This window comes from Melozone crissalis, unplaced genomic scaffold, assembly GCF_028551555.1.
Source record: "Melozone crissalis strain CALT ecotype California unplaced genomic scaffold, PUWL_Pcris_2 ptg000018l_1, whole genome shotgun sequence".
Classification (NCBI taxonomy): Eukaryota; Metazoa; Chordata; class Aves; order Passeriformes; family Passerellidae; genus Melozone; species Melozone crissalis.
Window position 1 is genome coordinate 24,816,351 of NW_026535796.1, and position 13,829 is coordinate 24,830,179.

The window sequence follows — 13,829 nt, forward strand, 5'->3', positions numbered from 1 at the left end:
GGGGTCCCCTAAGAATGCTTGTTTTCAGGAGGCTTCAATAACACATATTCCTCCTTTTTCATGTGATTTTTTAATGCCATGAGAAACAATGGAATTTATTTTACCGAAGTCTTTCCTGCTTAGCTGCAAATAATACAAATGTGAAAGCATCAGGAGGATGATACCATCCACGATGTGGGAAAAGTAGTGCTGGGTCTCTACACTCCCCTTGACTCTGACATAGTGGAGTTACCTTAATAACCTGGTAATTTTCATAAACCATGGCCGTGTTGCAATGACCTGCTTGTTGGGCATTTGTTTCCTTGTTCTTTAGGCAGCTCCATTTCTGTGTGTGCAATCACAGCACCCTCTACTGCCTCCCGCTGAACCTGCACAGGACCGCGAGTAGCGGCCTTTAGAAAGGACTTTTGGAGTGACTAGGCTTCCTCGTTATCACGTGTGGTTTAAATTACGAAACAACACCCCCAGCATGAGAATAATAATCCAACTAGGTTCTGTCTAGAACGGAGACCAGAGCCCATATATGAACAGTAGGAATTCCCCCAGGGATTCAAGCACCTATCAGCCTGAAAGCAGTTTTTCCTTTTAATCTGTAAGGCATTATCTTCCACTTTTGTTAGGTCCATGAAGGAAAAGCAGATCTATTTTCCTAGTAATAAACACGAAAAGCCACTAGATCACGCGCTACTCCTGTGTGCTCCTGCACCGACTGCCACGGGCCTGACAGGAAACTCCCCTTTACAGACTCCAGCCCGCAGGAGCCCCAGGTATCCGGGCTGTGAAGCGCTCTCTCGGCCCTGCCAGCGGAAGGTTTCCCCTCTGCTGGTTTTGCACAAACCCCGGGGTCTGGTTCGTTTAGTCTCAAATCCCGCCCTTCACCGCCAGCCGAGCTCAGCGGGGCCCTTTGCACCAGTCCCGCCTCACGGGGGGTGACGGGCCGGTGCCAGGTGAAGCGTGCGAGCGACTCCCGGGACCCGGGCACGGACACCGCGGCTCGTGGGCTCCGCAACGCGGTCTCCAGGCCCCGGCAGCGGGCGGAGGAACCGCGCTGGGCCCGGCCGGGCAGGGGCGGGGCAGCAGGAATAGCGATGGGCCGGGCCGGGCAGAGGGCGGGGCCGCAGGAATAGCAACGGGCTCGGCCGGGCAGGGGCGGGGCCGCAGGAATAGCGATGGGCCGGGCCGTGCAGGGGGCGGGGCCTCGGGAATAGCGATGGGCCGGGCCGGGCCGGGCAGGGGGCGGGGCTGCCCTGGTCCCGCCCTGCCCGCGCCGCTGACGTGGCGCTGCCCCGCGGTGCGCGTGCGCAGGCGGCTCTTCCGGAGCGGAGCAGGATGGTGCTGCTGGAGAGTGAGCAGGTGAGGGGCCGCGGCCGGCCGGCAATGGCAGAGAGCCCCTGCGCCGCCGCGGAGCGAGGGAGGGAGGGAGAGCGCGAGAGAGCGAGCAAGCAAGGGAGGGAGAGAGGGGGGCCCGCGAAGCCGCGCGGAGATGCCGGGCCCGCACCGGCCCCGGCGGCGTGGGAGCCGCTGCGGGGGAGGGGAGCGGAGCGGAGCGGAGCGGGCGTCGCCGTTCCCGGGCACTCTGTCTCGGCGGGGCAGAAGCGCCGGGGCCGCGGGAGGTCCGGGGGCTCAGAGCTCGTGTTCGGAGTCAGAACCGCGGGCCGCGCCGCCCCCGGCTGGGACTTCGTGTCCTGCAGCTCCAGCGTGGGGAAAGCCAGAGTTCGCCTTCCCTCGGTGCTGCCTCCCGCGGGTGACAGAGAGCCCGGGCCCGGCCGGGGACAGGAGCTCGGAGCTCGTGTGGGGGCTCCCAGCCACGGGCGCGACTCTTTCTCTTGCAGTTCCTGACGGAGCTTACCCGGCTCTTCCAAAAGTGCAGGACTTCCGGGAGCGTTTTCATAACGCTGAAGAAATGTAAGTGTTGAGTCTGTTACTGGGTTGGGCTAAAGAGGTGTTAATATAAATCTGACTGCTGTCACCAGGTATTTTAAGCGATAAGAGCTGTAATCCAGGGTATCTGAAGACAAGAGCAGTCATAGGAAGAACATAGGAACAAACCCGTCAGCAGGAGCACTGATTAGCGCGATTACTATTAGTCCTACAACTGTTAGCTGTACGACTAATAGTACTAGTAGCATCAGTACTAATAACCTTTGAGTGAGACTGTATTCCAAACTGCAGGGCATTCAAACTAGGACTTTCTGATTGTTAAACAGTAAGTTAAAATCGTTTGTTTCCTGTAAAAGGAGAATTCTGATATTGTTTTTGTGTGTTCCTGTTCCTCTGGTTCCTGCTGGCTGGCACTACTGGAGAGGCCGTGTCAGGAGCCAGCAGGGTGACATGCATTTAAAGCATGCTGCTGCTCGAGCAGACAGGGCACATAGCACGTTCAGGGGAGGATTTACTTCATTTTTTCTGGTAGATGTAATTTACAGAACAGATCTTTCTAGGGTTCTAGAGTAAGAGCAATTTGGTAGCAGTATTAGTTCAGTTGGCCTGAAATTTCCAAGGTGTTCTACAGATCTGCTCATGAGCAGTTTTCAACACCTCATATCAGAGAGGCATCTGTTGATTTTAATGAAATGAGAATAAAAATTCTTTTTCAATGCAGATGATGGTCGAACAAAACCAGTTCCACGCAAAGGCCACGTAGAAACTTTTGAACCAGCAGACAATAAATGTCTCCTGAGAGCAACTGATGGAAAGAAGAAAATCAGCACAGTGGTAAGTGATAACTTTTAAGTTAGAAAAGCTAGTGGCTCTGTGTGTCTTTGATTTAATGCTCCATATTTTAAGTGAAACTTGAGAAAATGTTAACTGGTAGTTGAAAACCTGATGTGTGTTTACTTTGAATGGGGGATTGGGAAAGGCTTTAGCTGACTTTAGGTCTGTTCTGTGATACGACACAAAGAGAAACGTTACTTAAGAGAAATAGCTGAGAACGTGAGCTGCAGCATTTTTATGGCCCCACAAGTGAATCAAACCTTTCTTTGAATGCTTTTTCACATTTTTCCCATGTGAAAGCATGTGACTTAGGGATGAATGGCCTGTAGAGGGTTTTATTAATCATGGAGTGTTTTCAGTTTTCTAAATCAGTGGAGTCCTATGACATACCAGTACAGCACATTGACCACTGAATGTTATAAGTTGATCCAACTGCTCCTAAAAAGACCAGATGGTAACTGGTGGGTAAACATGTACTGATACTTGGTCTGTAATAGCAGCCAGAGTTTTTGTGGTTAACATCCAGTATTACTTTTGTAGGTGAGCTCAAAGGAAGTAAATAAATTCCAGATGGTAAGTTTTGTATGCCTTTCATCTTCCTTTTCTGTAAGTAGTTGGAAGCAGTGGGCAGCTGTGAACAGGTTGATTTCTTGCTGAACTGCCACAGAAACTTAACTGAGACTACCCATTTATCTTAATCTGTTTTTAAAAAATCCTGTTTTGTTTTATTTTATCTAACCTTTTATATTGGTTTAAACAACAGTATTTTCCTAGTGCAGGGTGTAAGAGCATGATTCTCTGGGAAAAGACAGATAATTGGCCATTTGTAATACATAAAATGTTATCTTGCATATTGTCATTTAAGTATTTGGGATTCTTTTAAATGGTTCTAATTGTTTTTTCAGGCATATTCAAATTTGCTAAGAGCTAACATGGATGGCTTGAAGAAGAAAGACAAGAAAAGCAAGGCCAAGAAGAGCAAAGCAACACAGTGATGGGACAGTGTGCTGCCATCGCTCTTATAGACTTGACCCTTGCTCAAAGCAAAGTCCATTTCTTTTTGAGTTACCACTTGTCTTTGGCTTTCCTTCCAGCAGGAAACTGGGATACGATCAGTCCTTTTGTTTAAACTGAGAGCAGAGGCGCTTTCTTTGGCTTGTTGTATGGCAGGAGGATGTACAGCATTCTAGTGGAACAGCTTTACACTCAGCTGGTTTGTACTTACACTGCTGCTGTGTTCTCTGCAGTGTAAAACCTGTCTGGGGGGGTAGCACAGGGTGAAGAGAAATGCACCCTTCCAAAAGCAAAACAAGACTGGAGCAGGAGCCTCAGTGACAGATGCCCAGTTTTATAGATGAGCCTCAGTAATTCTAGGGAAAGCAGGTGCCAACATATTATCAGGAACAGCTGCTTTCCTGTTTCTGTCTTAAGGGCCATGTCTACATGATGCAGTGCAGATATCACCAAGGCAGCCAGCACAGTGCTCGAGTTCCTGCAGAGCTTTCACTCCATGGTGCTCTAGGTGTTCTCACCTGGGCTCGGGGTGGCGGGAGGGTGGGACTCTGCATCATGCTCCCCTCAGACATAGCTTAAAAATGGTCATCACCTAAACTTCTTTTTTAAAAACATCATCCTTCAGTATATTCAGGGATCTGAATTTTCCTTCCTTCATATAAACAGATGTAAAAAGTAAAGATGTAATTGCTCCTATTAAAGATAATGAGAAATGGATTGCGTGCAATGGCTGATGTGACTTGTCCTGGTGAATTGCTAGGAATGGCACAGTTATCTGTGTCTTTAGGATTGTCTGCTGCTTTGGACATTGCTGTTAGAACCTTCACAGTTCCCAGTTTTGTGGTTTGTCTTGCAAGTTACCCCTATGCATTTTAACTTTGTCACCTTTGCTACAAGAAAGGGTAGAAAAAGTAGGTAGGTATTTATTAATGTAATAAGTCTGCAAATGGCAATCATTTGTGTTAGAGAAAGAGGTGTAAGTTTAAACAAAAGGTACCAAGTGGGGAGGGAAGGAAAACACCAGTGTACTTCCAGAAATCCTTAACATTTCTGTACTTTCCTCCAGTGTTTGATGTGAAATACAGTACATAGTTAACCATGACTCCTGTAAATCAGTTTCTCAGCTTCATTCTTCCTGATGGGGTTGTGCTACAGTTTAGCTTCAAGAAGATAATTATAATACTTCCATCATTACTATAACTTCAGACTTAACCTGACAACTCAGGTAAAGAAAGTTAGTTCAAAACTGGTTGTGCCTCAAGCACATGCAGGTTACTTTTTAAAGTCTTTGGTTTAGGTTCTGCAGGTCTAGAACAAGTGTTTTGTTTTATCAGGTCTTCATATCACAGAAGCTGCTCCTTGATTTAAATGCAGAAGTACAGACAGGACAAGCAAAGGCAGCCAGGCTTGTAACAACTCAGCCTGAAATCTACCATGTTTATACATAAATTGAGATAGTAGGTTAAAAAACACAATGAAAATCAACACACAAAAGGCCTGTAATGAGTATTTCAATAAGGCTCAGCAGTTTTTATTACATAAAAATTCCTCAAAAATGTTTAAAACAATTTTCATTTATAATTCTAGAATGGATGTTTCTTGTTGCAGTACTATTGTTGCATAAAAGGCATTCTGAAACAGTTTTTACAAAAAGTAGTTTTACATCTGTACAGCTGATTTGTGTAGCATAAGAGGCAAGAACTACATGGCAATACCTATCTGTGGCTCTAGTCAAGACTTGCTCCTTAATTGCGTACAAAACAACTAACTCCACATTTTGAAAGCGTTTAGTTTTGTATTTGTTGTGGTTTAGGAATGTCATTCTCTAGTTTAGTGCTCTGGTTGAATGCATGTGCCACCCACTACCCCCTCCCCCTGCAGGTGGCTGGAGAGGAGAATTGGGAAGCACAGAAGGTAAAGAGCACAGGCTGAGGTAAGAATATACTGGAAACAGCAATGAGATAAGAAAACAGTAACAGCAACAATACCAGTGGCACAGAGTACAGGAAGGGTGAACGAGTCCACAGAAACAACCCGGCCCAAGTGCTCCCTCTGCCACGCTGTGCCCACCTGGAATGGTGTGAGGTGGTACACATCAACCTCTGGGTTCTGGCCATGCCTCCTAGCTACAGCAAATATTAACCTTGTCCTGGCCAGAACCAGGCCAATAGCATACATGAAATGCAATCTGGACACAGAAATAGGCCCTAGTTGCCTGTCTTGCATTATTGCAGCTTTTTGAAATTCCATTTGACAAAACGGTGTTGTCCAATTGTAGAAGCATCCCATAAATGATGCTTTAAGTACTAAAACAAAACCTTGTATTCATCTCGGTAACTGTACAGGATAAGTGCAGAAACCCTGCAAAGGGAAGGAAAAAAGAATTTTAGTATTTTGAAACTGCAGGTTTTAAGGCTGCAATTCCTATGACAAATCCTCAGAATAAGATGGCAGCAAAGATTAAGCAGAAAACCAGTAAGTTTTAGTTTGTTTGGCTGTGACTGCAATTTTCCCCTCATCCTCTTTCCACTGACCTTGCCTGTTCAGTCTCACTCCAGTGATCTGAAGGCTTAGGGCTAAGTAGTGCTCAGGCCCCAGATGGGACAGGAAGATAGTGAGGGAGTGTACTACATCCATACCCAGCATTGCATGGAGTATTATTTGGGTTCTGTTGCTCACAGCCTTGCAAGTCCCATGAAGAAAAGAAATGCTTCACTTGATAATATAGCTGTCTTACTAAACAGCAAACCTGAAGCAATTTTGGTGCATTTGAGAAAAGGGAACCAGCTGTAGTCTTATTGAAAGGTTAAATAGCACTTTCAAGTGGAACAAAGGCATAAGTACCGAGGTCTCAAGTAGACCAGTACGTGCAGCATTTAACAATTTGAGATTTAAAACTGGACATAGTGGATGTGTCCAGACTATCTGTATCAGCCCTGCCAGAGTCCAACAGGCAGACTATGAGGTGAACATAAATGTTTTTATGCTTACAAATCAGAAATGGGCTTTACTGTCCATGTTGGGAGAGCAGACTTTATGTTTGCATGAAACTGGGCACTCTCCCACCTGTACCTGACTGCCATGGTATTTCAAAGCAGGAGGAGTTAAATGTATTCATGAGTTTTAAAGGACAAGCTGAGTCTCTCTCATCAGAAAAGAAGGCTTTTATGTAGCAGCATAGATGTATATATTATACATACATCTACATTTACATATATTGAAGTATATGTACTATATATAGCAGGATATCTGACTGTGCATAATTGTCTGCTATTCATTTCTACTAACAAAGCAAGTGAGATAAAAGTGGCAATATATCCTAGAGCTTCTTGAAAAGACTTAGAAAAATGAAGAATTTACATTTTATCAGTAAGTGAGGGTTAGTGACCAGTCATATACTTTTGAAGGAACTATACACATTTCCTGAGTGTTTCTTTTTGCCTCAGAGAGAGGGGAAAGTGAAAGACAAGTTAGGAGCACCTTATCTTCTAGTTTGAATATAGAAAAAAATGGAAAAATCTAGTTTATGTACCCATAAGAGTTTTAACAAATTTACCTCTTTTCCATTTTGAGACAGTAAATTTCATCACAAATTGCTTGTAAATATGAAGATCTCTGCTTGGGCCATCGTGACATCAGTTGTCTCACAGTAGCATCAAAGGCCTGTCTATCTCCATCAAGCTAAGGAAAAAAATTGACAAGGAGCTATGCTAGTCTCATACTCTTGTGAAGGAAATACTTCTAGTAGGATGCAGCCTTCTGAATACTGTGTAATGTCAATGCTCTAATTAAACAGCTTTCAAACATGATAAATGTCAACAACATGTGCAACCTAATTCCTAAAAAAATTATTTTAGTGATCACTTTCTTAACACATTTCAGCACAAGCAATGAAAAGGGCTGTGTCAGCTTGGCAGTGCTGGAGAGAATACAGTAACTGTGATGTAATGGTGATCGAAAGTGAATGATGTAAGCTGATCATGTGCATATGTATTTAATTTTTTTTTTAAGTAAAAGGTGATAAACTACCTCCATGATTCATACAGACTGGATCAACAAAGTATTTTGAAAATGTTTTGAAATGTTTCACTGGGTTTTAGTTACCAGACCAGCACTGCTTCAGAGCAGCAGATAAAAGGTATGAAAGAAATAAATGCACTTCCAGTAGGGTGCCATTCTTGAGTTTGGGTTTTTAGAGGGTGGAGAGGCATCTCTAAGCTAGTGCTGTCATTGGAGAAAAGAAGAAAGCTTTGTCTTTGGTGTTGTCATCTTTCATGCACCATTGCCCAGCTCCTGAGTTGCTAAAGGTGTCAATATAATAAAAATCCTTTTATGTCTTGGCTTTACTAAGGGATGTTTCAGCTACTGTACTTGAAACAATTGCTTTTGTATTTTGGGTTCTCCTTCATTAAGGGCTTCAAGGAACACCTCTGTTGTAACTGCTATTAATGCTTATTGGTTTCTGAAAAAGAGCAGTTAAGATTTAATTTTAGATAACTATTCTTGGGGGAAAAAAAACCTCAGAGCTTTGGATTAGGACTTTCTAAAGTTGTCTTGTGTAACTTGGACATTTCACAAAAAGTTTCTTGGTCAAGCTTCCTGGGTAAAAAAAATGCTTTTTAAAACCTAATTCAATAATTAGGTTTAAGTTTTAAACCTAATTCAAACTTGAAAGAAAAATCCAGAATGGGTGAATTTTACACTTTGCTTCATTGGGAACAGAATTTATCATCTATTGTGTTCAGTTAGAGTTCTAACAACATTACTTAATTGCTTACCTCTAATGATAAGAAGTGTATCACAGTTGCTTTTGGCAGATCAACCTGTAAAAATATCAAGAAATCAATACTTAACCGTTCTCTCTTATCAGTTTGCCAACTAGAGATGAGCTATACTGAAGGGAGCCAGATCTTTTGATTTCCAGAGAAGCACTCATGCTGCTAAAATGGGGAACTTAGTTTAAAATGATTAAAACCTTTTTAACCATTCTTGACAGATTCCATTATGGAAAGTTGCTCATAGGTGCAAGCAAACAGGCAGCTATGTTTCCTGAAAAGCATACACCATTTCAAAGTCCTTTGTGACATGGTCAGTGAAATCTAAAAGCCACATACAAACAAGAGCCACGTTTGCTTAAATGGAAGTGCAAATCTAGCAGGAACAAGTTATTGCATCTACCACAATAGCTGGTGTAATTACAGCTTAGGAGCTCACAACTAAATGCTTGTGATATTTTATTCCATGCAGCTGTCCCATACACACAATTTGAGACACTTTTCAAGTATCAGTGAAACAGACCAAGGGTCTTACTTAACCTGAAGTTTGACTCATTTGGTTATCACTAAAGTGAGGCAATTAGCAGTGGTTTGCTCAGATAGAAACAGCATCATCCACTGCAATTAAGGATTCAGAATTAGCTGAGGCTTCTGCCAAATACTTACTGCTAAAATCTCAATCTCACTTGTTTTTTGTTGCAGGCTGGAAATGAATGCCTGAAGTCTTGTTTGTACCTGGGAACAAAAGATGGGCAAAAGTAAAATATACAGCTTGTGAGACACAGGTTGGGAACACTGATTTCATATTGCATACGTGAGAACAAAATAGGCTGCTTCTAACAAGATGTAGAACTAAACCATATTGAAACAAATATTTAATATAATTTTCAGTAAAAATTGCACAATAATCCTTGATGAGTAGAGAGGAAGGAGACTGGAGCTGAGACACTCTTGACTCAGTGGTACACACTTGACAATACTGGTTCTGAAGCAGACAGAACAACACGGATGCTTGCATAACTAGTGAAAACTGCCCTCTGTTTCTGGGTGTTAGATAACTTTCAAAGGAACGTGAGAACCTGTGACTGGATGCAGTGAATCACCTCCAGCTAAAGAAGGAGGATGGCTTTTGAAAGCCAAACCAAAATAAGGGTCATGCCTTGTAACACCTTTTATCAGAGCAAGCTAGTGGTCCTGCAAAGGTAGCACTTCACAAATGTAGTTGCAGGCTTGCATTATGTTGTCTTTTCTACCTTGGAAAAGTTGCTTTTACATGTTCAAAACGTGAAAACAGTAAGTGTTTAGCTCAGAGAGTAACATCCATTTCTTTATTTGGGTTCCGAGAACTATTAACTCGGGAGATTTTTTTTGTTGCACTTCCAAGTTTGGACTGAAAAGGGGATAAAATGACAGTTCTGTTTTACTATGTACTCTAAATATCTTGAGGCTAACAATGCTAAACAAGAAAATTCTGACATAAATTTCTAGCATCACTTAATGTTTTCTACATTACCATAATATCAAGTTTTAGGCAGGTTGTAGGGGTTTTTGTTATTGTTTTGGTTTGGGGTTATTTTGTGGTTTTTTTTTTAATCCACAACTTTTTCTTAGGCCTTTAGTTTGAGACAACTTAATGAAATAAAACACATAAAGTACCTTTTACAAACATACTACAAATTAAAAGTATGATGACCTTGCACCTTTGTGCTGGTTTTGTCTGGGGCAGAGTTAGCTTTTATCACTGTGGCTGTTATGGGGCTATGTTTTGGATTTTTGCTGAACACAGGATTGATAACAGGTGTTTTTGTTATTGCTGAGCAGTTAATCACTAATAAAGATAAGTAAGGAAGCAACAGATGACAAGACTATTAGCCACAGATTTAGGGATCAAACACTATTGTACTAAAGTTACAACAATTTTCCAACATCTTCCCCCACAGCTGCACAGACTACTTCTTTTAAAACAATATACCTTGTTTGATAACAGAGCCAAAGCCTTTTCTGCTTTTTGTACAGCCACGCTGGTGGGGAGGCTGGGGGTGCATGGGAGGTGACACAGCCAGGGCAGGTGACCCCAGCTGACCAAAGGGACATTCCAGACCATGTGACATCATGCTCAGTATATAAAGTTGGGGAAAGAAGGAAGAAGTGATGGTGTTTGCCTTCCCATTCATCATTCCAGGTGATGGGCACCTGCTTCCCTGGGGATGGCTGAACACCTGCCTGCCCATGGGCAGCACTGAATTCATTCCTTGTTTTGCTTTGCTGGTGTGCACAGCTTTTGCTTTCCCTATTAAACTGTGTTTGTCTCAATCCAGAGTTTTCTGACTTTTACCCTTCTGATTATCTCCCTGATCTCACTGGTGGGGGAGTGGAGTGAGTGAGTGGCTGCATGGGCTTGACTGCTGGCTGGGGTTAAACCATGGCAACCTTTGACACACTTCAGCATTTAGGGAGGAAGAAAAACAAAAGGGAAGTTGCAGAACCAGCAGCTCCTAAAAAAGTAAGATTTTTAGTATGCATGCACAATGATAACTGATTAGCAGATAATCCCTAAAATCCAAACTCTTAGAAAGGGTGGTCTTTGCCTTCAACCACTTGTGTTCTTCCTAGTCTAATTTATGAATGAAAAACAAAGAGGATGAATTTGTTTAAGTTAGGTGATAATGAAGTATGAATTCTACCATTCCTTAACTTCTAAGGATCACTTCTGAATACTTTTTTGATGTGTGTGTACCTGAATTTCTTGACGCCGCCTGGCACTGGCAGACAATTTTTCAGGGGCTATAACACTAACGTTAGGCACTGCAAGAGTTCCATGTGATTCAAGCACACCTGAAATGCAAACACATCATTTTAGTTCACAGTATTTCTTTATACAAGTATCAAGAAACAGAAAATACACAAATACTATGCTAAAATCATTGTAGTACAGGGATTAAAAAACTGCTGAAAACCTCCAAAATCTGACAGGATAATGAGATGTGCACATAAATTCTCACTCACTTATGACTTCGAAGGACTGGTTGTTAAGACTAAGAAACTTGGTATTTTACATCACTGTTCCCTGAAACTAAGAAAAGGCTCCAAATGACTTTCGTAATTTCACAAAGGAACGCAGTGCACCTAATATCAAAAAAAGCCATTACAAGAATGAGGTGACTGTTTAATGCTCAGTCCCGTAACAGAATCACTGACAAAATGAACAATAAACACCTGCTTCTCCAAATAACAATAATTACCATTTGAAATCCAAATTTCCACTTCTGGTAGTCACACACACACACACACACACAACCAACCTGCCAAGTTAAACATGGCCTCTTTCCCTCCCTATTTTGCAAAAGTGTGTCTGTGTGAAGTGTTTCTTGAAGAATCACCACCACCACCACACACTGTATCAGTGCTCAATAAAACAAGATGCAAAAATGCCAAACTTTAGCCACACAGTAAGCACTTAATATTATTCTTTAGGTACAAACTTATCAGAATAAGGAATGCAAATCCACAGCCAGAAATGTAAAGGCATTTTAATTTGGTCTCAATACCCTAACAATCACAGATCAAGTTATTTTTCAAGATGACACTTAAATTTCTCCTCAGCTAGGAAATTTGGTGAATTTTGGCTTTCCCAGCCTCTTGGATTACTGCATCAATAAATGCTTGTATGGAGAATATTCAGCCCATTGGTCTGAGCACTTAGTTTGGAGAAAAAGTCTGTTTAAAATCAGTTGGAACAATATCTGAGATTTTCAGACAGTGCCTCTAATCAGAGCTCTGCTATAAAATATTTTCTTACTTTGCCTTTGGTACTATTCTCCTAAAAACCAGTTTTTGAGCAGAAAGAGGAACAGTTACTTTGTATGTTCTGTAACTAGATATTAAATACCTGAAATATTAGTAAATGATCCTTTTTGATTTGGTATTGAAAGATTATCTGCGGTTTCTCTAAAAATAAACAAAGACAGGTAAGGAATACACAATTATAAAGAAATACTATTATAAGACAGTAGTTTCAGATTATCATAGATACTTAAACTTAATTCCAACAGATAAAGAAGTCTGCAGACAGTCCCCAGCACACATTTATTATTTATGAATCAATTTATTCAGGAGCTGTCATGAAACCATACAGAATTACATTTAAAATCAGGTCTAGAAGCAATGCTCCCTATGGATACAAAAGACGTCCTCCCTATCATACAAGAGTGATTTACAGCCTAACACAAAAATATATTGTTAGAGTATTCTCTCTGAATTATTAATTTAATCTGCTTCTCACAGGTTTCTGTGACACAATAGTGAAGTATAAAAGTCGTATTTATACTTAAAGAGCACACATATTCAAAGAAGTCTTCAATAATTAGTTTGAATACCTTTACTTTCCACATTCAAAAATTCATTACAAGAGAAATTTGCCAGGGCTCTTACAATCAGCTATTGCATTTCTTTGTTTAGTGGTACCATGCAAGGGTTTTTCTATTCTGCTTTCATGATTTAGAAATAAGGTAACTTTTTGAAAGAATGGTTTTCTTTCACAGCTTCTAGCAGATCTGTCACAAAGCACCTGAGGATCAGGTTAGTTGCAAAATAAAATACTAAGATTGGCTGAGGCCAGAAAAAGGAGAATGAGAGGTGAATAGCAGGAGACATCAACTGCTTGTATAAACTACTGCTTGATTTCAGCATTTCCAAGCTTAATGATTTCCTTTATTGTTAAGCTTGGATGTTATTGTTAAGATTGGATGGCAAATCTGTTAAGATTCTGAATTGTACTTTGTGTGACTAATGCATGTCTATTCCTGCTGTCAATGCACACATACAAATACATCTGGATGCATGTATAATTACAGACTTACAGGGGGCTATGTGTAAGTGACAGCTGCAGTGCTTGAGTAGTACATTTCTGTACTAACTACTCCTGTCATTTCTGTACTAACTTCCACTGGTGACAGTAAATAGTAATTTCAATGAAGCCAGGATGAGGGGGTTTTCCTGTGTACCTCAAGTCTTTGCCAGGTGTTCCTTTCACTTGTGCCACCAGAGCATACAGAAGGGCAAGAGTTACACCTTCATTTCATCATACCAATACTGCCTCAGAATGAAAGGGATTTGCTGCTTTAATTCTTTGATTACATAGTACACAAATGTAAGGGACTTCTGCTCAGTAGCAGGAACTTGCAGGCAGCCAGACAAACAGTACTGCTGTTCTAGCAGCTTTAGGGTAACTGTGTGACCTTCTAATTTATGAAGCACTATGGAGGTGTGAATGCAGCAGCAGCTAGGGAAATCAGTTTCTTTCTTAATCTCAATACAATTCTATAA

At 41.7% G+C, this 13,829-nt stretch overlaps 2 protein-coding genes across 2 annotated transcripts in view; one reads left to right on the forward strand and one right to left on the reverse strand.

The window, feature by feature from the left end:
• Nucleotides 1–1,274: 1,274 nt before the first annotated feature.
• On the forward strand, nt 1,275–4,254 carry SRP14 (signal recognition particle 14). Its single transcript, XM_054275226.1, has 5 exons — nt 1,275–1,353; nt 1,833–1,905; nt 2,603–2,715; nt 3,256–3,288; nt 3,621–4,254. The coding sequence occupies exons 1-5, from the start codon at nt 1,330–1,332 to the stop codon at nt 3,708–3,710; spliced, it is 333 nt and encodes a 110-aa protein (XP_054131201.1). The 5' UTR covers nt 1,275–1,329; the 3' UTR covers nt 3,711–4,254.
• A 19-nt stretch (nt 4,255–4,273) lies between these two features.
• Nucleotides 4,274–13,829, reverse strand: part of EIF2AK4 (eukaryotic translation initiation factor 2 alpha kinase 4) — a 39,489-nt gene continuing 29,933 nt past the window's right edge. The window contains exons 34-39 of the mRNA XM_054275227.1: nt 12,394–12,452; nt 11,242–11,339; nt 9,171–9,239; nt 8,508–8,552; nt 7,286–7,410; nt 4,274–6,090 (exon numbers count right to left, since the gene is read on the reverse strand). Of these exons, the coding sequence (XP_054131202.1) occupies nt 6,036–6,090; nt 7,286–7,410; nt 8,508–8,552; nt 9,171–9,239; nt 11,242–11,339; nt 12,394–12,452 (451 nt within the window). The 3' untranslated portion in view covers nt 4,274–6,035. The remainder of the gene's footprint in view (nt 6,091–7,285; nt 7,411–8,507; nt 8,553–9,170; nt 9,240–11,241; nt 11,340–12,393; nt 12,453–13,829) is intronic.